Genomic DNA, 25,328 nt, shown 5'->3' on the forward strand with positions numbered 1-25,328 from the left:
TCTCTTGATTCATTGTGGTCATGAGATTTGGGAAATGATTCTAACACAAGTTTTCTGAAAAGGAAAGTAAATGGGGAAGGTTTCTCTCTTAGCCAATATTTCCTGAAAAAAGGTAGAAAATAATGGGGAAAAAACAATGGCAAGTGGGACAATGTATATATCTACGTGCTATCACCTCATTACAGTGGTGGAATTTTACTGAGTTCCGTTTGCTTCCCTACAAAGCATTCTCACTGGCTTTGAGAATTTTTGATACTTCAGCAATAACCTTTACTTTTCGATCCCACCATCCTCCCTAAGTTGGTCCAATTAGTAACCTCCAAACCCAGCTTCTCCTTTCTGGACTCAGCTTTTCTTTTCTTAGGGCATACCCTCCTGTGGAGGTCTTTGATGCCCAAATTACACCTCTAGATGTGTTTCTTTAATGAGTCACTTTCTTGGTGTTTCCCTTTTGCGCACCAAGGCTCTGACAGATGCTCACGTGTTCAAAGCCCTGCTTCTTTCTCCCTTTCCTTCCTGCTCCCAGGAAAAGCCCTGCTCTTCTCCAGAAGAGATGTCTCTCCTGTTACCTCCTGCCATGGGACACTGTGTACCTGGAATGCTTTATGCCTTTTCAACAAAGAAGGAAATCGTTGGTTTTATTTCTGGCACACTTCCTCACCCTGTATTCCCATGATTGAAGAGATGCTCTTAACTTACAGAAAGTCTGATTTCCTTTTTAAAAAATCTTTTTTCTTTTTAATGTGGGAAAGCAGAGAAACCACGTGGCACAGATGACTTTCATATACTTTATCTACTTTCTATTTCTTGAATCCCCTAAAGCTTTACTATTCTGAAGCAGTGCCTTTTTGTCTTTTCCTTTCTGACCGCATATCCTTTCTAGCACTATATCAGGAGCTAGTGAATATACATTTCCCTTAAACAGTTGCGAGTAGTCACAACGATGATTTTAAACAACCACACTAGCTACCAATTCTTGACCCCTTTCTTTGTCAGGCTCTTGCTGAACGCTTTGCAAGACCTCATCTCCTGTCAGCCATAGTCCTCCCTGCGAGGCGAGGTACCCTTCGTTATTCTATTTTCAGATGAAGCAACTGAGGCTGAGAGAAGTAAGGTCGTTCCCAGGGTCACACAGCTGGGGCATGGCAGAGGAGAGCCAAAGCCTGTCACACTCTGACACCCACATCCACCCCTAACCATGGCGGGATCCCACTTGCCAGTGCAGAATGGAAACCTGACAGCACGCTCTGCAGAGCGAAGCCTTTACCTGCCTGTGCCCGATGGTAGAGAGAGACCCAGACATGAGCCTTTTCTGCCTCTGACGCTAGAAAATCCCACTCATCGTCTTCCAGGATTGATTTCTCATCCGATTCCGATCCCCTGCAACGTTCCCACAAAGCCCCTCCTTTTCGCGGCTGCTCAGTATTCTTGCCAAATTCTAAAAGGAAACCCTCTGTTGCCTCAGTAATGCCACTGGAGACCGCATTTGTTTGTTGCGTGGTAAAAACAAGTCTCCATCCCTGTGAGATCTCCCGACGCTCATCTGAGATGAGATAGCATCTTGTCAAATGCTCTGTCGCATTACTGCGGATATATTTTCATTCAATAAAATATGCCATGATTTAAGTTGTGGACCTGCCAGATTAACATACCGCCACATTCTGCTGTTCCAAATTCTCTCTCTTTTCATCTGCCTGGTGTGTTTCCTGGAGGGTTTAGACAGCTTCAGTATTACACATTATGGGCCTACTACGGTAGCTAATAAATCCTCAAAGCATCCCCGGCAGGTAGATAGAAATGGAAAGGAAAAAATGTTGCTCTCCCAAACATTACGGATGAGCAAATGGAGAGAGACAAGATTACCTGAAATTGACTGATGCTTTAAGTGACTTGGAGATGGAAATAAGACCATAATTTAGTTATTTCCTGATATAGTCCCCCATCAATTCCTTTTTTATTAAATATATTGTGAAGCTAAAGTAATTTTATTTTCTATTCTGTCTTTTACGTGAACAATGTGCTCTCAATGAGCTGCAGAAGCTCACTGTAGATTGCATTACCTTGAAAGCCTCCATTTCTGGCTGTGGGAGACCTGGGATAGCCTGCAACAACTTCAACAATTGAGGCATAGAAAGGGCTCCATTTGCACACACTACACAGCAGAGTATTGTCGCTGTTCATCTTTTTAGCAAAATATCTCAGACATATAAAAGCATACATAGTGTTAGGCAAATACAGATGCCCTACCAAGCTTACCAAATAGAACATTTCAGCTAAATGGAAGCCCGTTATACATTCTTCCCATTCCTGTTTTTCTTACCTCCACATTAGAGGCAATTATTGTGCTGGATTTAGTGTTTTTTCATTCCTCCGAATGCATATGTAAATATAAAAAATGTACAGTATTTTTTTTCATTTTTTAAAACTTTATATGTATGTTTTCTCCTGTAGCTTGCTTTTGTTTCTGCATTACATTTGTATCTTTGAAATGTATCCATGTCTGTTGATACATTTAACTCTAGTCGCTTCATTTTAAACCTCTATGCTGTGCTTCATCCATCTGACTTGCCCCTAATTTAATTATCCATTCTCGTGAGCATGAGGGTGAACGTGTAAATTGCTTCCAGTTTCTCACTCTTACACATGCTATTTGCATGATCACTCTTCCCATGTCTCTTTGGGCACACGTGCAAGCTTATCTCTGAGGTGTATGCCCAGGAATGGGATTGCAGTTTCAACAACAGCGTGCAAGAGATGTTTTCTGAGCAGTGGGGCTCACAGTTCTGTGGGAGCAGAGGCAGGTGTTCACAGAGGCACCCAGCTCAATCTGGGATGTCAGAGAACAGAGCCAGGGCCAGGCTGAGGACGCCAGGTGCCCAGGACACACCATTTAAGGAGCCCTTGGCAACAAGGGGCCTATTCTTTACTTCCTTGGCACATGGTGCGTCATTGATGAACATGAGAAAGAAAGAAGAGGATTTCCCCCCTTTGCTCAAATATCCGTGACATTGTCTAAGTTCTCTAGGCTGAATTAGGTGGAAAAAATCTGAAGTCATTTTGAAAGTATGTGACTTCCTCTGGATTCTAAACCAGAGGCTGGCAAGCTTTTTCTGTAAAGGCCCAGACAGTAAATATTTTAGGATTTGTAGGCCATATGGTGTCTGTCGCAGATTCTCAGCTCTGCCACTCTAGGGCAAAAGCAGCCAGGGATGATATGTAAACAAGGCGGCGTGGCTATGTGTCAATAAAACTTTATTTTCAAAAAACGAGACAGTGAGTAGGTTTGGCCCCCAGGCCATAGCTGGCTTTTCAATCATGTAATCTTTGTCTACCAAGAGTCAAATTCTTTGGCTAAGAGATTTGTTGCCAACCATATGTTTCAAAGCCTCTTTGTATCACCAAAGATGCTAGTGGGTTTTCTCTTCAAAAATAAAATATGATACTTACAAAGGTCATTATTGCATTTGAAGCTTATTAAGAGTTAGAAAGCAAGTCCCATATGACTAGGTCACCTATGAATCTCTTCTTATTCAAGATTAGAGTTGCTGCAAGCTACCTACTTGGTCCAGAAACACATCCCTGGCCTTTTCCTGGGTTTTAAATGTCTTTACAATTATTGAAGTTATCCCAGTTTATAAGCTATGCAGTCAACATTTTATTTCATGGCCATCTGAACCACAGATCTGAAAAACATCTTTACTTCTATCCATCAATTCCTGTGAAATTTATTGAACAGCAAAGATAGCTGTGAAAAATATCCAATGAGTGAATTGAAAACCAAGATCAGTTTTTTGTCTTTCCTCACTCTCTCACATGATGCCTCAGTTTACCCATGGGCAGTCTGGGAATGGTAGGTAAGGCCTTTTTTCAGTAAAGATTCTGGGATGGAAGGCAACATAGGAAGGGTTTGTGTCTCTCATTGTGAATTTTGTACATAACATTTTTCCATGCCCAGAAAAGTTTTTAATAGTCTTAGCAAATGTTTTGGAGAAAGTTGTTTTTAAATGTCTATTCTCGTGTTTGCTGAACAAAATATAAGGATACATTTTTTTATATGAGAGAATCTGATCTCAAGAAATTACAAGACTATCCCCTCACTGCCACCTTCACTTATAATTTTTAAGTTAACATTTTTCTGATGCAGAAGTGCTATAGTTCTATAGAAGAAAAGTCGAGAAATTTAGAAAGCATAAACAAGAAAAGCAAAATCACTCCCAACCAACTTCTCAGAGGTAACTATTACTAACACGTTAGTGACCATTTAGATATCTGTTTATGCGTATGTGTACATACAGGTTAAAGATACATAATTTCCACATACATGAGATAATACAAACTATTTTTGTAATGTGCCTTTTTCCTGAAGAATATATACCATGTTTCCCCGAAAATAAGACCTAGCCGGACCATCAGCTCTAATGTGTCTTTTGGAGCAAAAATTTATGTAAGGCCTGGTCTTATATTACATAAGACCCGGTCTTATACGTATTATATTATATAAGACCCGGTATTATATTATATTATATTATATTATATTATATTATATTATATTATATTATACCCGGTCTTATTTTAATATAATTACATATTGTATTAAATTACATATTGTTTTTAATATAATTACATATTATATATAATTACATATTATATTTAATATAGTTACATATTATATTAAAATAAGACCGGGTCTTATATAAATTTTTACTCCAAAACATGTGTTAGAGCTGATTGTCCGTCTAGGTCTTATTTTTGGGGAAACATGATAGTGGATATACTTCTATATTGATAAATATGGATCAACATTAATGGCTAAGTGGCATTCTACAGTATGGATGTATTTACTGTAACCTGCTTGGATAATTGCCTATTGATGTATTTTAAATGCTTTGTACTTTTCCACTATTACAAAGAATGCTTAGGTAAACATTCTTATGTATATATCTTCTTGTCTTGCCAGAGTATCTCTTCAAGATAAGCTACTAAAGTGCCATTAGCAGACGTGTGTGCGCGCGCATATATATGGGCAGTTTTGATACAGAAAAGTTGATGGCCAAACGATATTCTCTCCAACAGTTAATGAGAATGCTTCACACCCTCACCAATAATGGGAAATTTCTGTAATTTCTCAATAGATCAGTTATCAGCATCACAGCCTCCTTGATGGTTGCTATTGTTGTTTTGTTAAGTAGTTTATATTCTTCAAACCAATACCTACAGAGCAGTTACTGCGTGCCAGAGACTCTTCTAGGTTTTTTTTTATGAATATTAACTAATGTAATCGTCATAATAACCCAATGAAGTGGGCACTGTTATTATTCTTAACTTACAGATGAGGAACCTGTTATGCAACGCGAAGGTTGTACAGCTAGTAAGTGATGGGGCCAGGATTTGAATCTTCCTCGTTCTTCCAAAGTCCATCCCCTTGACTGCTATGCTTCTTGGAGAAAAGAAAAATCTTATCTGGCTAGGAAACATCTGGACAACAGGCCAGAGAGGCAACTCCTCACCACCGACCACCTATATTTTCAGTATTTTCTGTTTTAATTATTTTTTTAAAATAATCACTTTGATTTTATTTTTTTTTTTTAGGGTGTATCAAGGTCAGAAGAAATTGAAAGAAGCTCTGCCCCACTACCAAGAGGCTTTAGAATATATGGAGACCAGCAAAGGTGACAAAAGTCTTGAGTGTCTGCCAGTATTGAAGGAATTAGCAGGTGTCGAACAAGCCCTGGGGTTGCATGACGCGTCCATCAACCACCTTTTACAGGTAAGCTGCAACGGACTGGCCACCAAAGCTGCTCCAGGGCCAGTGCTTTTCAGAGACACAAGGGAATGGCAGTTCTGAGAATGCCTGGCTTTGGTGTTTGCTCCAGATGCATAGAACATGTTGCCTACAAACATCTTCACACAGATGGCCACGGGGGTGAGCGTGGGATACCAGTCATCTGTTCACCAGGTGTACGTTCCGCAGACAGTCTGAGATTCCCTGAAGTGGCTTTGTTCATACTAGGTGCATAATTTAAGTCTTATTTCCCAGACAAAGTTTCCTCATCCTTTAGTATTTACCTGTTTAGAGCTTATGTTATCAAACTGATGGGGGTTCTTTTCTACTCCACTCTAAAACCTTTACCTGAAGCCACTTAGAGTTGTCACCTGTTAGCTGCTATTCTGCTTTATCGTTATAAGATTCCTCTGTGAATGTGTCAGCCAGGCTTCTCCAGAGAAATACAACCAATGAGATACATCCAGGTAAAGAGAAAGATGATTTTAAGGAATTGGCGCACACATTTGTGGGGCGGACAAGTCCGAAATCCATGAGGTAGGCAGGCCAGCTGAAAACTCAAGCAAGACATTACAGTCTTGAGGGAGAATTCCTTCTTCTCCAGGATAACCTCAGCTTTTTGCTCTTTAGGCCTTCGGCTGGTTTCAGGAGACCCACTCGTGTTATTATTGAGGGTAATCTCCTTTACTCAGATGCCAGTCACACCGACAGAATACATTCACAGCTACGTCTAGACAAGTGTGTCACCTCACAACTGGGCACTGTAGCTGAGCCAAGTTGGCACGTACAATTAACCATCCCAGTGAGTTGGATGTTTTTGGATCATATCATCTGCTGAAAGCGCATTTGAAATCGTTTTCTGAGAATTTTTTCCTGTTGAAGTTGTAAAACATGGACATTCATTCCTTTCATTTCAAATGCCATATCATGACATGGTGCTGAGAGTTCTTTTTTGCTACTTTTACAAAATGTATCCGACCTTTATCCTCCCCCCCCCTCAGTTTATAGAGGGTCCCATTCTATCACTTTATCTGGATTGTCTCTCTTAAATATTACTACCACCTGGTGACATATTATTATGTCCCCTTTCTAGATAAAGAGGTCAAGTATTAGAAAGGCTGAAGGATATGTCTAGGCATTCCATTTGTGCCAATAAATGGCATAACCCAGATGAAAACCCGGTATTTTTAGAAAGATTATTCCAGCTGATACGTAGAGAATGGACTGGGGAAGGTGGTGGGAGGCAACTGAGGGAGTGACGGTTACAGGTGAAGGTGGCTTGACCTAGGATGTGATCGTGATGGTGAAGAGAAGTAGGTGCGTTTGACAAAGATTTAGGAGGCCGAGTGGATGAGATACGGAGATTGATTGGACGTGCGGAAGAGAAGGAAGGTGAAGAGTCAAAGGTGACTCCTGGGTTTCTGGTTTGAACAACTGAGTGAATGTTTGTCCCATTTACAGTGGGGGCTCCTATGTGACTGGGTGATGGACGTTGTTTATCCCCGAGGCTAATAAAGATTTGAGAGTGTTTAAATAAATACTTGGTGATTATTATAAAAGAGATAGCAAAATAGCATTGTATCTGAAACCAGGAACTCTGAGGTGGAGTTCAGATTCTTTTGTTTACCAGCTCTTTGATTATATAAGTCATTTAACCTCTCAAGGAAACAAAAACAAACAAAACCTACAAAAGACCCTGTCCACTTCACAGAACTCCTCAAAGGTTTGAGATGGAAAGTGCTTTGTGAACCATTAGGCGTGTTGCCAGTGTAAGCTACTTTTGTTTATTAACAGTAATTGTTAAACATTTATCAAGGCTCGCCTTTTCTTTAGGAACTTTACCTCAGATACAGAAGGTACAGCGTGGCCTCGGCACTCCAAGGGAGCCCAAGCCTAAAGCCATTTATTAAGTACACCCAAACAAAGGAGGTTTTGTTATTTCCCCTCTTGTTTTTCACTTTTCATTCCTTTGGAGTGAGAGAAACGCCCAGGGATTAAAGACCTTTATTTTCTGCAGAATGTAGAAAAGTTCCAAAGTATTTTAGGAACTAACCCATTAAAATGGAGAAAAATAAAGCAAGCCCCACAGAGCCACCACACAGAGAAGGCAGCAGTCCCAGGGACTGAGGAAAGCTGTCATCGGCCCATTGGTCGCTTTGCAGCAGGGGGGCTGTGGGAAAACCATGCAAATGGTTTTCGTTTCTGCAACTCCTCATGGCAGATTTTGGCAATGAAACCTTATTTTCCTATCCAACAAGAAAATTACAGCATTTCATTTCTGTGAGCGAGAGTGTGTTTGTGGGTGTATGCCTTCAAGGGGTCGAAATTAACACCGTACTAGCTTACACTGCTTTTTCACAACTCTGACACTTGACTTGCATATCTCTTTTTTCAGTTTTCAGAGCAGCTCTGCGGCTCAGTAGTTCCCAAATGTAGGCAAGTTTGATTTGCAAAGTGTAATAATGTATCAGTTACTACACCAAAGACTGGGGTCATAATACCTGGCTTCAGGCTCCTGCCCCGGGTGTTAGTGGCCTTGGCCAGGCCTAGGTGATGGCTGAGAGGTGCTCACACCGGCTCCTGGCAGGTCCAGACTCCTGAGCAAATGGCAGCACTTCTGACTGGGTCTTGTGAATTGCTGTGTGTTTGCTAGAACGTGCTAGTTTTAATTTTCAAAATCTCTGAACATACGAGCCTTTTTGTTTAAAGTTAGAAAAGATGCAGAATGCAAGTATGGTTTTATGCTTTATGAAAATGTTCTAAGAATGACATAAATCCAGGTGCCATACTGTTTCTTTTGAAGTAGCAACTCCTTTTTAAAAAACATATAAAAATGGTAATGCCCTTTATATTTAAAAAAAAAAATCAAGCCTGGGACTATGATGGAGGGTTCAGATGTCAGGTCCGGCCCACGAGGAGCAGGGTAATGAGCGAGATAGACCTTTAGTTGACTAATCATGCAGATGAACCTAAAAATACAACTGTGACATGCTCTACAGGGAGAAGAGCTCCCAACAGGGCAGTCCCCTGGTGTGGGGGCCCATGAGGACTGATAGTGAGATACCCCAAAGGTTGAGGAGAGGCGAGAAGAGCCCTTGTGGTGAGAGCCAGCGGGGGTGGTGGGAGATGAAGCTGAGTTAAGAGGAGGGTGGGGCCAGGTTATGATCATGTGTGTGCACGTGTATGTGTGCGTGTGTGTAAGAACATGTGCCTATGTGTGTGTGCGTTCGTATAAGCATATCAGTATTTCTGAAAGGACACACAAGACACTGTTGACAGCAGTTAGTGATGAGTCAGACTAGAAAAGGGGAGAAGAGAGGGTGAGGCTCGCAGACAGAAGGGAGGGAGCATTTAAATTGTTGTTGATTCTTTTCTGCCACTTAGGATTTTAAAAGTTATATTCAGGTATTACTGTTCTAATCTAGAAACGTGGTTACATTTTCAGAAAACACACACTTGTAACCAAAAGAGGATGAAAATATAAGCCCCCGACATGTCTGTTTTGGCGGTAATCCTTACAGGGTAAGGCCTTTTCTCCCCAACCCTTTGGAGGAGCTAAACTTGACAGCTGGAGAGCTGCCACTGAGGACTTTCTCTGACTATTAAAAGCAACTGGCTTGGTCTGAGGCCCTGAGAACTGTTTTCAAATGCCTGCTGTACCCAGTGCCTGCCCTTCTGTCTACTCCCCCGGGGATCCCCAGCTCCCTCTTTCTCTTAGCCAAGGCTCACCAGCTGCCCCAGGTCCCTGGGCTGTGTGTGGCCATGAAAGGTTTCCCTACTGGGCAGAGATGGGAGAGGAAAGGAAGTGGCAACGTTGGGCTACAACGTGACCCTGTCTTACACCATGGCATCAACTCAAAGCTGGAGGGTGGAATGGCCAGCTTTGGCAGGGCTGAGAGGGAAAGCAATGCAGCTGGTCAGTTATAAAAGAAACACGGCAAGCTCACACCTCCCAATGACCAGCGGACTTGAGCTTCCGTTGACTTAAGGCACCAATCTGAATCAAAGCAGAAACGCAGACACTTGGTGGGAGATACCTTAGTGTCTGTTCCATCCACTGACCCCCCCTCTGGCGTTCCTCACCAATCAGTTCTCAGACGCTGCTAAGGCACCCACATATTGTCAACTCACTGTCCCCCTAACCAGCCCATTCAGTTTCAGGGCCACATCTGCTAGTTAGCAACTCTTCCTCTGATGCTTAATTGGTTCCTCATCACATTGATAAGAAAACCGTCCTTCTGTAACACGGACCCTCTTAATAACCGGATGTCAGACGAGAAAAGCATGCAGCTCAGAATCACAGGTCTTGGTTGGAACCCATGTGCTGCCACTGACCCACTCGGTGACTTGCATTCAGCCAGTTACTGCATCTCCTGGAGGCTTCATTTCCCCGTCTGTAAATTGGGCTGTTATCACTCTCACCGGTCATGTTAAGTTTAAGCAAATGGGCGCATGTAATTCACATAGCACCACCTGGCAAAAGTAGGTGCCTTCTCACTGCTAGTTCCCTCCCACCCTCCCTGCCGCCACCCCTCACCTCTACAGAGAGACACCAGCTAGTACTAGGTTGAAGATCCCATGAGTGTTCTCACCTCTGGGGTAAATAGACTCAGTCACCGTCCACTAAGGTACCTTGAGCTACTTGTGGACTCTCCACTTGTTACAGGAGAGATTTCCCTCGGAATCAGTGATCCCCTAATAATTACCAAATGGGGAGAAAAATCTATCCCACCCTCCCACCAAGAGCTGGGAACCCTCCCCGTGTTTTAAGTTGTGTATTCATCTGATGGGGTCTGCCGGCATCGATAGAAACATCTTGTTTACTGGTCATCAAGTTTCCTCTTTAAGAACTGTTTATTACACATTTTGCAAATCCAAGGCAACAGGCCCAGTTAGATAAGGGTCTACCAGCTCCGGCTCTGGCTGCATCTACTGTCAGCTGCATTGGTGCTGAGGAATCCTAGGTTCCCGCCCCCTCTCCCCCGCCCCACTAGAAACACACAGTGGGACCAGAACGCAACAGCTGCTGTCACCTGGGCAGGGCCTGAGGTGGTTGGTATTGTGAATGAGGTTTTCAGGTAATGACCTTGCTCGATAGGGTTTTTAAAGTTTGAAGTAGATATCAAAGGTTGTTTTCATTTTTGTTTTTAACCCGGTGCAACTCACTAGCAGCACAAGAGATGTAGGAATATTAAACACTCCTCAGATGACAGTAGATAAACATTTAACCGTGTGTGGAGACAGAGGCCCAGAGAGCAGTTTCCAGGCTCTCGGCCTCACGTGGAAAGGTGCTGGCTCGGGTAGTAGATGGCCGTCAGCTGTGGCTAGTTGGCCGTCAGCTGTAACCAGGTAGCCAGTTAGCCCCTGATATAACTGCCGTGGTTGGGCTGGTTGGAGGGTCGGTCGGTTGGTTGGCAGGCAGGGAAGCAGATGGCAGGTTGCAGGTCGTGTGGATCCAGCCTCCAGTGAGACTACAGTGGTTATGACTCCCCTACCTATGGCTCCGTGGGTGTTCCTTTTTGACCTCACCATGTCCTGCCTTCTTATGTGGGGAGCGGGACTAGAGGCCCTGCAGGCCGTCTCGCACGACAAATGGCGCAGCGAACAGGGTCTCCCACACGACACCGTGCAACACTGAAAACGGCAAAGGGCAGGAGGAGAAACTCCAGCCCTGGGGAGATTAACAAATAACAAGGAGTGAGTGCAGTCAAGCCACAGGTCCCCAGCTCGATCCATCCCTGCGGGAAGCCGGGAGAGGCAAGCCCGACTCCTGTCATTCTGGGAACTTGAACAGTTAGTCCGTAAATGCTCTCAGATGTGTGCAGCAGGGGTGTTTATATTCCCTTAGCAAACACAGGATTGTTCCAGAGTGCTGAACAGTGGTTGAGTTTGGAAAGAGGGTGTAATCGAACCACTGGCTTTGTCGACTTCCTTGGCACTTGCTCCCTCTACATGGTGCAGAGCTGGGGTTCTCAACCTGTGTCACCCCGAGCCCTCACATTCTATGGAGGGTCTTTTGGGGGGCAGCTGGGTGGGAGCAGGTCCGTGGGTTTCCAAGCCCTCTCCACCTTCTTCCGTGAGAGCAGCGCCACTCTTACCTGCTTTGTCTATTCGAGAAGCATTTGTGCTTCAGAACAGAACCGTGAACATCAGTGGTGCCATGTTTGTGTCCTTCTGTAAGTTGCCTTTCCATTCCGTGGTGTTTTTGACATGGAACCATGTTAAGAAATGCAGATAGAGTTCAATCATTGTATAAATCAAGCACAATATATTCATTCCCCTGCCAATGGCTATTTAGATGGTTTCCCCCCCTTTTTACCATCTCAAATAATGCCTCAGTGGACGTAAGGGCACTTTTACATACAAGAAAGGAAGGAACAGCAGGACAGGGTGGGTGGGTGGTGGGAATGTGGGGAGTGGGGAGAGGACTAGAAGCTCTGCATGGACAGGATAGAGCCAGGGTGCCCGCATAATCAAAGCGGGTCTGTGAGCCGCAGGATCCAGAGGCAGCACAGATGAAGCGATGACCCATGGCACGATGGGGGCTGGGGGGTGAGGGGAGAGAGAAACAGGACCTGTGGAAACCTGAGAGGCCAAGGTGTAGGTGGGTCATGAGCTGGACGATGTGTTTTGCTCTCTAAGCTCCACTGTGCATCCTTCCCAACCCTGCTCTGGGCCCCACCAGAGGACCCGACCCTTAAGTGCAGTGTGAGGGGGGCCCGTGCCCTCTGACCAGGAGCTTGACCTTGGAAGGAGAGGACAGGGAATCTATTCCTTCAGCTCCCCCTGCAAGGTCTGTGCAGGTGCGCTGCATCCCTCTCCTGAAAGCCATAGGTCCCTTTCCATTGCTAGGAAATTCTCCCTCCCTTTCTCTGCCCCTGAAGGTAAAGCACCTTGCCTTGGGGTCCTGCACTCTCCTCGGGTTTCCTCCCTGTAAAGGATCGTTGTATCATCCTCTTTTCCTCTATGAACCCATCAGACTGTACTGTCTCTCTCTTGCCTGACAGCACAGGTCCATCCCATGGATACTGAAATCACTGAAAATAATGACAGGAAGATGGGTGGAGAGGAAAGTAGTGAGCTGGGCGCTCAAACCTAGAAGGGCAGTGTCTGCAAGGTTAGAGAGAATCGAACTAGCCCACATTTTTATGGCTTTTCTGTGAGCTCTTTGAAAATGGAGCCTAGTTTTGTTTTTTAATAAATTTCTAGCGTTTGATATCTGGCACATAGAAAGCATTTAAAAATTAAGATAAATCGAATTGAATAGGACGGAATTAAATTGAATTGAATTTTAGTGAATAAATGAGATACTAATCTTGCACATTTAAAACATCATGGCTTCCCTTCTCCACCCCCATCCCCCCAGCGTGTGGCTTTTAGAGGCTTCATGAACATTAAATAATAAATCAGATCAGGCATTGAGTTTCTGAAGTGAATAATGAATAATACATGTTTGCTTATATTAGCATCTCAGACACAGAAAAATGCTGAGGTTATGAAGATTTTGTGATAAATTCAGATCCCTCAAGTTTGCAGGGTCCACTTTTTCGATACTCTGAGCATTTTTGCTCGTGGAAAACTTTGCTTCCTGTCTCCAAGGCAAAAGGCAACTTAAAGGACTCTCAAAACAGGCAGTTCTTCCTTTGAAAATAATTTTGATAGACACATATCTCCGCCTTGAATGATAACATTGAGTGGAAACAACTATGACATCTTTTGGAATTTGAATTTGGGTTTTAAGTCTTTGTAACAATCTTTTCTGGCCTCACAGACTTATCTCCTCAGTAGTAGAGTGTAGAGGTAGTTCACCCAGGGGAAAAACACAAAATAAACACGATTCAGTTTGCATTTGGAATTGGATGAGCTTTTCCTCTCACTCGTTTCCTCTCCCCAAACACCGCACACATGTCCCTTTAATTCTCTTCCTGTAGCTCCTGTTGTCTTTCCTCACATGTAATTGCTTTTTGGAGTGCCCGTTACTTGAAAAGCATTTCAAGTCAGAGCTCCAGGCCAAACTGAGATGAATGACTAATTTGGAGGTCGCCAAAATCACTTACTTGGTGTATTGATATCCTATAAAAAGAAAACTTGTTTTAAAACAAAGGATATTGTTAGCATTTGCAAATACGAACTTCTGATTGTTCTAACACAGCAGTAAAAGTTGTGACCCCCCCATCTTGATTTGCAGTGGCCCCTACCATAAAAAGTCTAGAGCTACTAACTCAGTTGAGTTTAACACATGACAAATGAGGTGGCCGTCTAGACTCTACTCTGACTCCCTCTCAGACATGCATTCAGCGGGTCATCAGGGGAACAAGTCTTTTTGGCGTCGCTGTCTTCTTGCTCGGTCTGGACTCGGAGGGTTTAGCAGTATGGCTTTATCTGCTAGACCAGCTGCCATGGGTTAGTCACAGCTCCTGGAGGCTGAATGAACCAGTGCTCGGGACTGTTTAGGCACCATCAGCGACGTCTGCCGCCGTGGCCAGGGCGGGAGGAATGGCAGCCTTCACGACCCGGTAGAAGAAGCAAATCTGCAGTCAGAGGATCAAGGTCAGAGTCTTACCTCCGTCCTTCGTTAGGTGTGAGATATCTTGGGCAAGTGACCCATTCGGCAACGTCAGTGTTCTTGTGTATCAAGTGAGGATAACAAAAATGGCCAAGACAATCACAATGGATATCACAGATGAAAACGGTTATTAAAGTGCAACTTCTATCCGAGTTGTTGTTCGTATGACTGTCCCAATCTAGTGTTTCTCTCTTTTTAACTCGTGGTATTTTAATCTTTCTGTCATTTTTTGGGCAGCTAACTGCAAACTACCTACCGTCTCACGTGAGTGCCCTGGGTGGTTTCATGTTTCCTGTCTGTTTCTTTCTGGACTGCCCACATTTCCCAGCCTACGCGTCTCCTATAAATACCTGTTTATTGGATGAATATAAACATGTCACGAAGAGCATTTATTTATGTCTTTTATATCTCTTCCTTTGAAGGGATATATTTTGTGTTTTACTTGAAAGGATTATTATTATGTCCATAGGATCATAGAGGATTTTAAAAATCTTCTTAACGAATTTACAAAAAGGCTTTCTTTTCAAGGGGCCGAGCTGTGTTATGTGCTCGGGCCGCTCCCATGGGCCAGTTTGCAGAGGGTGCAGGCACGTGGGCTTGGTGGGTCGTGCGTGGGGGAGGGATCCAGGCTTTTGTGGGTGAGGCTGCTGACGCCGCAGGTGCATCCCCCTTTCTGGGCTGACCGGTAGGCAGGGGTCTGGGCCTGCCCCCCTCCTCTTCCCAGCACTGGCACTTTTTAGTCTATCCTCTTCCTTCTTCAAACCCTCCTGGCTCCTCTGCTGCCACTGCTCGCCCAGGAATAGAAACTTTTACATGATTTTCTTAGTGATGGGTTCTGGCTGCAGCATCAAGCCATCTGCACTCAGCGCCCGGTGCTTTTGCTCTCCCACTGCACAATGCTTTTAAAACCCAGCTCTCCCAAGAGTGGATTGTGCCTCCGCAGAAATCACATTGTCCACCTTGCTAGAAAGTTCCCTAGCTTTCTGCTTAGCGCTGCGAGAACAGTTAGTTCCGGGTCGTGGCCGCCAGCCGTGTAAACACGTGTGTTCCTTCTTTCCGTGGTGGCAGGCGCATCTCATCATCCTGAAGAGAAAGCCCTCCCCAGAGGAAGCAACGCTGTCTGCACTCTGTGTCGCCCGGGCCGCCGTCACTTCCATCGCTTCCGGGAGGCCCGAGCACCATGGTGAGAGCCAGCCTCGTGGGGGTGCCAGGCGGGCACTGCCCACTCCCTGCCTGCCCCACACACCTGGGTCTGCAAACCAGCTGCCTTTGGGATGGGTGAACAGGTGGATGGAGCTGGGATGTGGGTCCTTTGCAGCTTTATTCAATCACCATAGCTACGCCACTCTGGGAGCATCACCAAAGGCCTTTGCTTTCTATCCTGGTTCGGCCTGCCTCTCATCTATTACTTTCAAATACAATGAATCCTCATCCACACCTAGCTCTTCAGAGCCCCAGAGAATCCACGCAGGGCTTGCAGGGAAATCTACTCTGCTTTCAAAGGTGATCTATTTTTAAAGATTGTTGTGGAGCTCCTGTGACAGCGGAGCTCCTGGCCTGTTGGATAGCTGGCCTCCAGACTCTCACAGGGCTGAGCTTTCAATTAGGACGAACTTACCGAGTTTCAGGATTCCAAAGGGAAGTTGCCATTTATGACGCATATGTTTTTCTTAGCCCCCCATGATGGGTAGAGCCGTGAGCTTGGGGAGTTCTTATTTCATCATCCCAGGATCAGAGCATACAGTATGCCTCTATTAATAGAGAACACACATTCTAGTGACTTTTTTTGGGTTCAGAATATTCAGAAACAATATAACTCATAGAGAAGACCTAGGGGTCTATTCCAAGATGTCAGGTAAAAATAATTGTGTATTATAGTAAAATAAGGTCCAATGTGCCAGCAAGCCTGAAATCGATACCAGGGAGGCTTGGGTTGGGGTTCTGGGAGCAGGAGAGGGGCTCAGAGGAGGAGGCTGGCAGGTGGGAAATAGCAGGGACACGTCAGTGACGCCCTAGTCTGCAGGGATCCCCGGACCAGGCAGGGGCTCCAGTCCAGTGGGGAGCTGGTGAAGAGATGCCAGTGTTTATCCATCTGTCCGCCCACCTTGGGTCCCTCCCTCTGGTCTCCTGGAGCTTTGAGCTCCTTTTCAGAGCTGGAGGAGCCTGTCCAGAGCTAGAAAAGGCCGGTGACCTTTCTGATTCTCGTTCCCTAGAACACTTCATACATAACAGTCAGTTTCAAAACCTTCAAAGAGCCAACATTTTGACCAGCTTATTGTTGCCTACAATTCCTGTAATAGGGGAAAGGAACCTTCTGTTCCACAACTGTTAATCATGCACTTAAAATGCAAGTGCATGTTTGATGGAATCCCCTGGAGTAGCGAGAGTCACAAATCTAAATGTCCGTAGGATCCAGATAAGCAATGTGAGGGGAACAGGTAGTGATTAGAAAACAGTAGCAGCAGTGAACAGACTTATAGACGGCAGTTCCCTGTGGATTATAATACGAGAGAGGCCGTGTGGAGAGGCGAGGCCTGTGGCAAACCTGAGAAGCCAGCGCCCTGTGGAAAGTGAGCCGCTGCCAAGTGGACGGCAGCCTTGTGTTGGCAGATCTGCTGCTTTTTTAAGAGAAGGCAGAAATCTAGACTTTTATGTGAAATCCATCTGTAATGGGTGGTAACTAACTCCAGTATGTTTCAGGCTCTGAGTGAGGCAAACAGTGCGAGGGCTGGGTCCGTAACTGGAAAGCATGAGTGCAGTGCGGGGGGTCAGCTCCCGGGTGGCAAGGAAATCCCCCTGCATGGGGGTCTCAGCTCTGCCCTCTGTGTGCTCACACCTGTGTGTGCTGAGTACAATTAAAAAAAAAAAGAATTATTCATGACAAAAATGTCTCATTTGGGGTTCTCTGTAGCCTGCTTGCTGAATGCCCATTGAAGGTAGTGCCCTCTGACAAAGAAACCACTGCCGGCCAAGGAACCAGTGCGTTTCAGTCTCCAAGCTCAAGCCCATCCCTTTGCTCTGCCTTCGATGCATTCCTTATGCAGGCAGAACGGCCCTAGAAGTCACCGAGGGCTGGGATTGCACGAGAAGTCCCACTTCAGGCTCCTGGAATGTCCCTAACCTGAGCCTGGCCCGCTTCCCGGAGCAGCCATAGACAAACTTGGTATTAACTGCTCTCCCAACCCTGCGAAGTGCTCAGGGCATCGGCCCTGAGTTTATAACTCTTCTCTTAAAGGATATTAACATGAAATGGGCCCAAGCCAAGTACATCTCAGTGTAAACCTTTGAGAGGCACAGCCCGCCGAGCACAGGCTGCCTTGTTTGGAAGTGGCCCCATCTGCAATCTGGGCTCCAGGTGGCCAGGGATTTTTGTGGGGTGCAGAGACATCAGAACAGCACGGGTTCTGCCTCATCGGAGCCTTGGGGGTAGAGGGTGGGAACCCTGACTCGTGAGCCTGGGGTGCATTCCTGAGACATAATTCCCCGTGCACATGGACGGATAACCCCAGCCTCCATTTGTCCCAGCCTCTCCCCAGGTTTTGCACAAGAGATGTGAACTTGTAAGGATCCGAAACGAGGCACTGTACCTCGAAGTCGCCTCCTTTTCCCCTTACACGATCCTCCCTTGTCTCCACTCTTGCTCCTGTGGCCTGCCTCCTCAGCGTGCCCCCCAGGCTGGATCCTGCCCCCACCCGGGCCACTCCCTGCTCACTGGGTTACGGATGTCCCTTGGGCCTTGTGTGTCCCAGAGAGACTGGAAGCCAGACAGCCCTTGGTATACACATGCGCCCAGCTCCAGTGGGCTCCTGACAGGTAACATGGCCACCTGGGAGTAGCCAGTCAGGGGTTTTTCACCTTCCCATGGCCCTCCTTCACTGCCCCTGCCGATGGAAATGGGTGGAAGCCCCTGCTGGCCACACCCACCCACCTCTCCCTTCCTCCTCATTCTTCCCCATTCTATCTTCCTTCCTGCTCAGCCTTTCCACCCCCTTCAATCCCTGTGTGCTCAGAGAGACCCTGCCTCGCTCTTACGCAGTGCCCTTTTCTGATTACAAAATGCCCAGCCAGCCCGAGCCTGGCCTGCCTCTGAGATCCCCAAGCAGATGTGGGCATCCATGCCTGCTCTGTGCTCCCCCGGCCAGGTGAGAACGCGGAGGCTGCAGAGAGACAGCGGGGGGTGATGCCAGAGATGCAAAGGGAAGCCTCTTACCCTGTTTCCTACCTCATTAGTAGGCCCTCCTTCTCAGAAACCTCTGGAGGCATCTTGAGCACATCCCTTCTAGAGAATTGGGGTCCAAGGTGTGGCCCGGGTCACTGCAGGTTAGAGGCAAAGCAAGGCCTGGGCAGAGGCCGAGCACTGCCTACTCAGCCCCACTCTACAACCGCAGAGTGAGCAGCACTGGGGGTGCCCCCGCCCCAGATCCAGGGAGACAGGAAGCCTGGAGGATGGGCAGGTGGGGGCTGCAGGGGTTCGCAGCTCTTGGGGCCCACAGAGGAATACATGGGGTGGCCTCCTCTTCACCCCAACTCTGTGTTGTTGGTCTCTCTTCACAGAGGGACAGACTGTGGCAGAACTGAAACCCCATCAAGCTTTGCTTACAAATAGCCTTTCCTCTTAATGTCTGAGAACAAAACCTATGGCTTTATTCCTCTCCTAGGGAGGAGAAAGTGCGTGCCCTCTCTGGGAACCACTTTTATGAGGCTTCAGTTTTTCACTTTTGTGCTGGCTCATAACTTGTTTTCAGATTGTCTCAGAAAAGCCTGTCATTTATACCCTGACTTAGCTTCAAAGAGGATTTTTAGGGCAGTTTATGGAAAACACATACACTTTCCCAAGACAAGTAACTGGGGCCATAGGCCTGAGGCTGTTGGACCACTACCTGGTGGCCCCACATGGGACTCTGAGTGGTGGTGGGGTCGGTTGGGGTCCTGTCAGCTTCCTGGTGGTGAGGAAGTTTGAGGCAGGCAGACCCCGTGGTGCCTGAGCCCCCTCACTGAGCCTGTGGGCGCCAGGGGCAGACACTTCATGTCCACTTTCCCATCCACCTTCTTTTTGGTCACCTCGCTCTACTGCTGTCAACCTGCCCCCAGAGATGGCCATGGACTTCTTGGGCCACGCGGCTAGTGAGCAGCAGGCCCGCCACTCCCAGGAGCCCTGTCAGGCCAGTGTGGACCACGGAGGTTCCAGTGGGAAGAGAGAGCCTGTCCTGGGCTTCGTCTGCTCAGGCGCCCCGTGTCCCTGCCCCCCAGCCCTGTGGGCAGCCTCAGAGCCCACGTGGCAGCCCCCAGCGGGATCTCAGTGGATTCAGTCTGCTTGTCTGCCTGGTGATGGTACTCCTCTGCGTTCCTGCCAACCTACGCTCTGAGACTTTCCGTGTTCAGATTCCCTGGGGTCCTCAGTGCTCTCCCAATGAGTCCGGAGTCCAGACTATTTCCAAGACTGTCACAAAAGGCAATTGTCCATGCAGGCCTCCCTCTCGGTGAAAGCTGTCCTCCCTGTTCCAGCTCTTGCCTAGGACAGTCTCAAGAAAGTGAACCCAGGGTTACTGGCAATTAGTTTAATGAAAAGCCTTTTGGCCCCCAGGGTGCCTAGTTGTGACCCTGCATTCCTCTTGATCTTTGAATGAAGCCTTGCTTTCTTTTCCTTCTGTGTGAGCACACAGATTGAACAGTCTGATGGGGCCTGCAGGAGACATTCAGCCACCCTGCCCACTGGGCCACTCTTCCTCCCTCGCTCTAACTTGCAGACAGGCTAAACATTCTGTTGGAGGGAAAATAGGAGACGATTAATGGCCCTGAAACACCTGTGCCACCAGGGCTCAGATTTACAAGCTAAGTCATGCTCTTGTGCTTTAGAAAATGACCTCATCTTCTGCCCAGGCCACGAGCATCAGGTTACAGAGGATTCTAGAAGAGGTTTTTAACGTTAGGAACGGTGCTGAAACTGCTGGCTCTTTGTGAACCCACACGCAGCCTCAGGGCACAGGGTCCATGCTGGGCGGTGGCATCCCCCCCACCCTGCCGTGACCTCCTCTCCCTGTGGAAATCCTACTGTCACATGTCCCTGATGGGCCTGCTGAGGGATGCCCGGCCCCAGGAGAACAAACTGTGCTTGTCAGGGGTGACTCCTTAGCCGTAGTCATAGGACAGATTTGCTCTCCCCTCAAAGACGAGTCGTGTGGCTCATAGTCCAGAAAGTTAGTCTCGGGGGTTTGAGGGGTGAGGGAAATAAGTCAGGGTCTTACAATAAGGGAGCTTTCCTGCATTCTGGGTGAAGATAACAGTGGTTTCAAATGTATAGACAGGGAAGGTACCCACAGTGGATGCCTTCAACCTTCCACTAGTCCCAAACCCTGGGCCATTCTAGTACACGAGGGTCTGGCCATGACGTCTTGTGTCATCGTGGTCAACTTGTACGTGATGAAAGCTGTCAGAGAACCCCCCGCCCCATCCTCACCTCCCTCTGATGGGAGACCTTCCAGGAACAGAAATGGGGAAAATCTGGAGGAATGGGGTGCAACTCTAGGAGGCTGAGCCCCGAGGACAGATCCCCAGGCAGTGCCGTCCCTGACGCCCCACCTCGCCGTGTGGCTTTCCTTCACTAGCCCCGCTGCCGTTGGTTTAAGTAATAAGTTCCTTCCTCCCTCCCCTCCCTTCCTTCCTCCCTCACTTCCACTCCCCCTTCCAGAGATCCATATGTGCTAACAAGCATCCTCGTTGGAAAATACAAGTAGGGTTCCCGGATCAGAGGTTACGAGCCATTTACACTGTCGTCTGAGTTACACAGAGCAGCTTCCTTTCTCCCAGCATCTCTGTGACATCAGTTCCACTAAGAGCGGGAGCATGCAGCAGTCAGGGGGAGGGGACCAAACTGAAATGGGGTGCTTTGGGGAGGCAGTTGGCCATCACCATGTGACCAGCAGGGCAAAGAATACCAAAAGGTAGGAGAACGTGACAAGACGGGGGCTGGAAAGGGGTCGAGCACGGCTGTGTCTGCCCCTGTCTGAGATACTGGCTCATTGCCTCCAGTCCCACATGGCCGCACCCTTTGTCCGAGCATGGTGGCACTCCCTCTGCCAAAGCCCAGGGTCTCCAAGTCAGCCCCTGCCCGTTCACCCCCAACCCCGTCCTCCGGCCTTTACACCTGCCGGTCTTTCTAGTGAGGGCTCCCCTCTCGGGGAACCAGGCCGAGACTTGGGAAGTTCCTTACTTTTTAAGAAGGAATTGCTTGGTTACATTCTTTGGGTAATTCCCAATTCGACAGAAAATGAAAATGTCAAGAGGCTTTCAGTCGTGAACATGCTCGTTAATTTTTAGCCACGGACCCATTCATCTCTGATGCTTTTAGAGTCAACAAAATAAATGCCACATCATCCCTCACGTTTACTGTCATGAGATTATCAAAGCAGCCAACGTTAAGAGTTTGAGCAGTTACATCGGTAATGTTTTGTTTTCCCATGAGTCAGCCACGAGTAGAAGAGGTAGAACACTTTCCATGCTGTAGAGTTTTTTCCTACCAGGAGAAGATTTTGAGTAATACTCTAAACATCCATCTGCTGGTCAGACCCCCATTGAAACAGACCCTCATACTCAACCTGAAAATGTACTGATGTCTTCAGGTCTGGGAGATAACGTGCATTAATGTTGCTTACTGTATGTAAGAGACATGAAAAACCAAGGAAGGTAAATTGCTGTATCCTTCCGAGCCCAAAATCTTTTCTGATAAAACAGACAGATAAATGAGCAAAACATAGTTTCCTTAGCTGGATTCTCTTCTCCAAATGCTTAGTATTTTCAAATAGTCCACCACCCCTAAGACCGTATTTATTTTGTTTCCATTTCAAATCTGTGAGCAGTTTTCAAAGTGGTTGTTCATGGTGCTCTTCTTCAGATGTGGCCGAACAGTATTTTCAAGAGAGCATGGCTCATCTTAAGGATGCTGAAGGGATGGGTAAAGCCAAGTTTCTTTCGATTCAAGATGAATATTGCCATTTTCTACAAGTCACTGGGCAAGAAGAGGTAAGTTTACGTGGGTGGCCTAGGCTGCTCTATTCTTTCACTCTGTAGGTATCCAATAGGCATCTATTATGTGCCAGGCATGTGTCAGGCTCCTCTGGGACGTGGATAAATAAGGCAGCCCCCAGATCTTGGGAAACAAAACTGTATGAGAATCATGTTCACCCACAAAGGCCTAGAAGCCTTGAGAAGCCAGTGGACAGACGCTGCATCTCCCCACCTATGGTTCTGGCTGGGATGCAGCTCGTGCCCCAGCACGTTGCTCAGAGAGCAGAACACAAGCTCTAATTTGGGCCTCCGCTTCTCCCACCAGGCGCCCTTGTGCCTGGCACAACCCATCTGACCAAACGTGGCAACCTTGCATCGTTCTCACCGTTGGTGCAGCCTCTCCCTGTGGGTTGTAGCCAGAGTCAGCCGACAGGGGCTGGGCCCGAGGACAGTCCCTGGGAAGCGTTTGGGGCTGTGCTCAGACCACCCCAGACGTGGTCCCAGAGCGCTGTGCCCACAGGAGGCTGATCTTTGGGGAGGAATGTGCCATTTCAGGTAAACTGTAAGTGAAGGTCACTCTAGTCTGTGTGCGTTTATCTTCTAGCTGTGCCATTCTCCTGCTCAAGAACCCTCTCTGAGGTCTTTTTCCCTGTAAGAAAGTCTAAACTCCTCCGCCTAGCACCACAGCCCTCCACCACCAGCCCCGCCTGCGGCTCCACCTTGTCCCCTGAGGCTCCCCGCCCTACTTCCTCTGCTGCAGTCAGATCAGGCCGCTCACTGGCCCTGAACTTGCCGTGTCTTCATCCCCCGCATTCCTGAGCTCCCAGTTTCCCACGCCCTCTTCTCAGTCCATCTAAGTCCTCTTTACTCCTCTCCATTCATCTTATCCAACTCTCAGAGGCTGCCATAGCCTGTTTTCCCTAAACCCATGTAGCATCTCTTCCACTGCCATCTCGCCTTACCATTCAAGTTCATGCACATCTATCTCTCTAGTTTCCCCAATCAAGCTGTACATGGCATCGAGAGCTTCATCTAGGAAAAGGAGTCGGGCTCTTCTTTCATTCGCTGGCTCCTTGCAGGCTGACAATCAATTCCCATAGCCAAGCTGCCAGCCCCAACACCACACCAAGCTCTGTCCTTGCTCGGGATGCGTCACAGGGCGTGACAGGCTCTAGCCTTAGGCAAGTCCCTCACTACCAAGGGGAGTCACGCTTTCCCAGTGTACACAATGTCTGCCTTTCCACCTGAGAAATCGTTTCTGCCTCATCAGCGCTTTTACTGTGGTTCCCCCACCCCTAGCTCCTTCTGTCTGTGGAGAGATGTCAGGCACCTTCAGGGCTGTGTGGTGGGGATGGTGGGGAAGCCCCCTTCCCTGGCTCCCACTTTCCTTAGCTTTTACATTCAGCATTTGTGTTCTGCATCTGTAGTCATGCCTTCATGAAGATCCTGGGAGACTTTCAGGAGTAACATGGCAGATCGACATACAGTTTTCCCTCTGTATATCTTGATGTCTGACTGAAGAGATTACTGTCAGAAGATACTGGTTTCTGACCAATTCATTTTTTTATTCCATGTTGGTATAAATCAGATAAACCAAACCAAATGTCAAATATATTTAATTTTTTATCATGTTGGAATGTTTGATTTTTTTTTTTATTGTTTCATAACAACTTCTTATCAGAAATAGAAAACCCTGGACTATGTTTTGGATGTTCTGTAAATAGATAAATCACCAGGAAACTGTAGTTTTTCACTTATGTAAGAATGTCACTGTGCACAGATGGAGAAGACCATGCAACTAAAAAAGATTAAAATTACTGGCCGGATTCAGATCCTGTCTTTGCCATTGATGACCTGTTGGACTTTGAGCAGATTTCTTGACAGCTCCGTGCCTCAGTTTCCTCCTCTGTCAAATGAGGATTAAAATTGTGCTTATCTAAAGGAGGCATGAGGATAAAATTACATGAGCTCACACATGTAAACTGATTCGCACAGTTCTTGACACACCAAGGACACAATCCATGTAAGCTTTTTTTCTTACTACTCAGCTAAAGTGGATTCTTATAATCTTTGATGTGGCTTTTTCTCCAGGTGTCCTTTATGTATTCTCTTTTTATAATTCACACCTTTTTTCTCCCATGGATGTTATTCCTATCTCCTATTTAACCAGAGGAAAGTAGGCTCAGCTCGAGCCACGCTATCCAAACCCATTCCCTTAAAAAGTACAAATACACATGAGTTACATCATTTTCTTAAGAGGCACTGATCTTTATCAGCTGATCTTAGAACATTTTAACCAGACAGCTTTTGGTTTCTTTCGCAGAAAGCAACCTCTATCCTGAGAGAGTCCCTGGAAGGCAAAGTGGGAGTGTTTGGTGACCTCAGTCCTGAGGTGGCAGAGACATACCGGCTCCTGAGCGGGGCCGACCTGGCCCAGGGGAACCACAGTGGGGCCCATAAGAAACTAAAGAAGGTAAAACTGGAGCCAATTTAATGCAAACAGAAGCCCCCCTCCCTCCCCATGGGTCACTTTCTCTCCTTCCATCATGCTCTTTTTAAATGAACCTTTATAAGTGGCTTACTTAGGTAAGATGACATCATTTTTGCAGTTGATTTAATACTTTTTGGATAAAAAATATTGTAATCCATATATATATATATATATATTTTTTTTTTTTTTTAATGAATTGTCAATTTTTTTTTACCAATCTTTTTATTTTATTGTACTCTTTCTGTACAGCCAGTTTATAGAGGAATTCTTCTGTGTGTTCTTCTAGCACTGACATATTTATTTCTTTTTTAATTCGGAATTTATTTGTGGATAGTGTGAGGTATGGGTTTATTGTCTTTTTTCCAAATGGCTACCCAGTTTTTCAGCACCGTTTTACCGAAGAGCCCATCTACGTTCCAATGATAACACCATCATCATATACTACGTTTCCATATGTACTTGAATCGATTTCTGGATTTTTCTTC

General features: G+C 46.6%; 1 protein-coding gene across 1 annotated transcript in view; it reads left to right on the forward strand.

Moving 5' to 3' along the window:
- Positions 1 to 25,328, forward strand: part of TTC23 (tetratricopeptide repeat domain 23) — a 57,181-nt gene that overhangs the window by 17,133 nt on the left and 14,720 nt on the right. The window contains exons 6-9 of the mRNA XM_019726663.3: positions 5,590 to 5,767; positions 15,417 to 15,531; positions 22,240 to 22,367; positions 24,676 to 24,825. Coding sequence (XP_019582222.3) covers positions 5,590 to 5,767; positions 15,417 to 15,531; positions 22,240 to 22,367; positions 24,676 to 24,825 — 571 coding nt within the window. The remainder of the gene's footprint in view (positions 1 to 5,589; positions 5,768 to 15,416; positions 15,532 to 22,239; positions 22,368 to 24,675; positions 24,826 to 25,328) is intronic.

The sequence above is a fragment of the Rhinolophus sinicus genome, chromosome 13, assembly GCF_057876585.1.
Source record: "Rhinolophus sinicus isolate RSI-liver-muscle chromosome 13, RSI-T2T, whole genome shotgun sequence".
Taxonomy (NCBI): domain Eukaryota; kingdom Metazoa; phylum Chordata; class Mammalia; order Chiroptera; family Rhinolophidae; genus Rhinolophus; species Rhinolophus sinicus.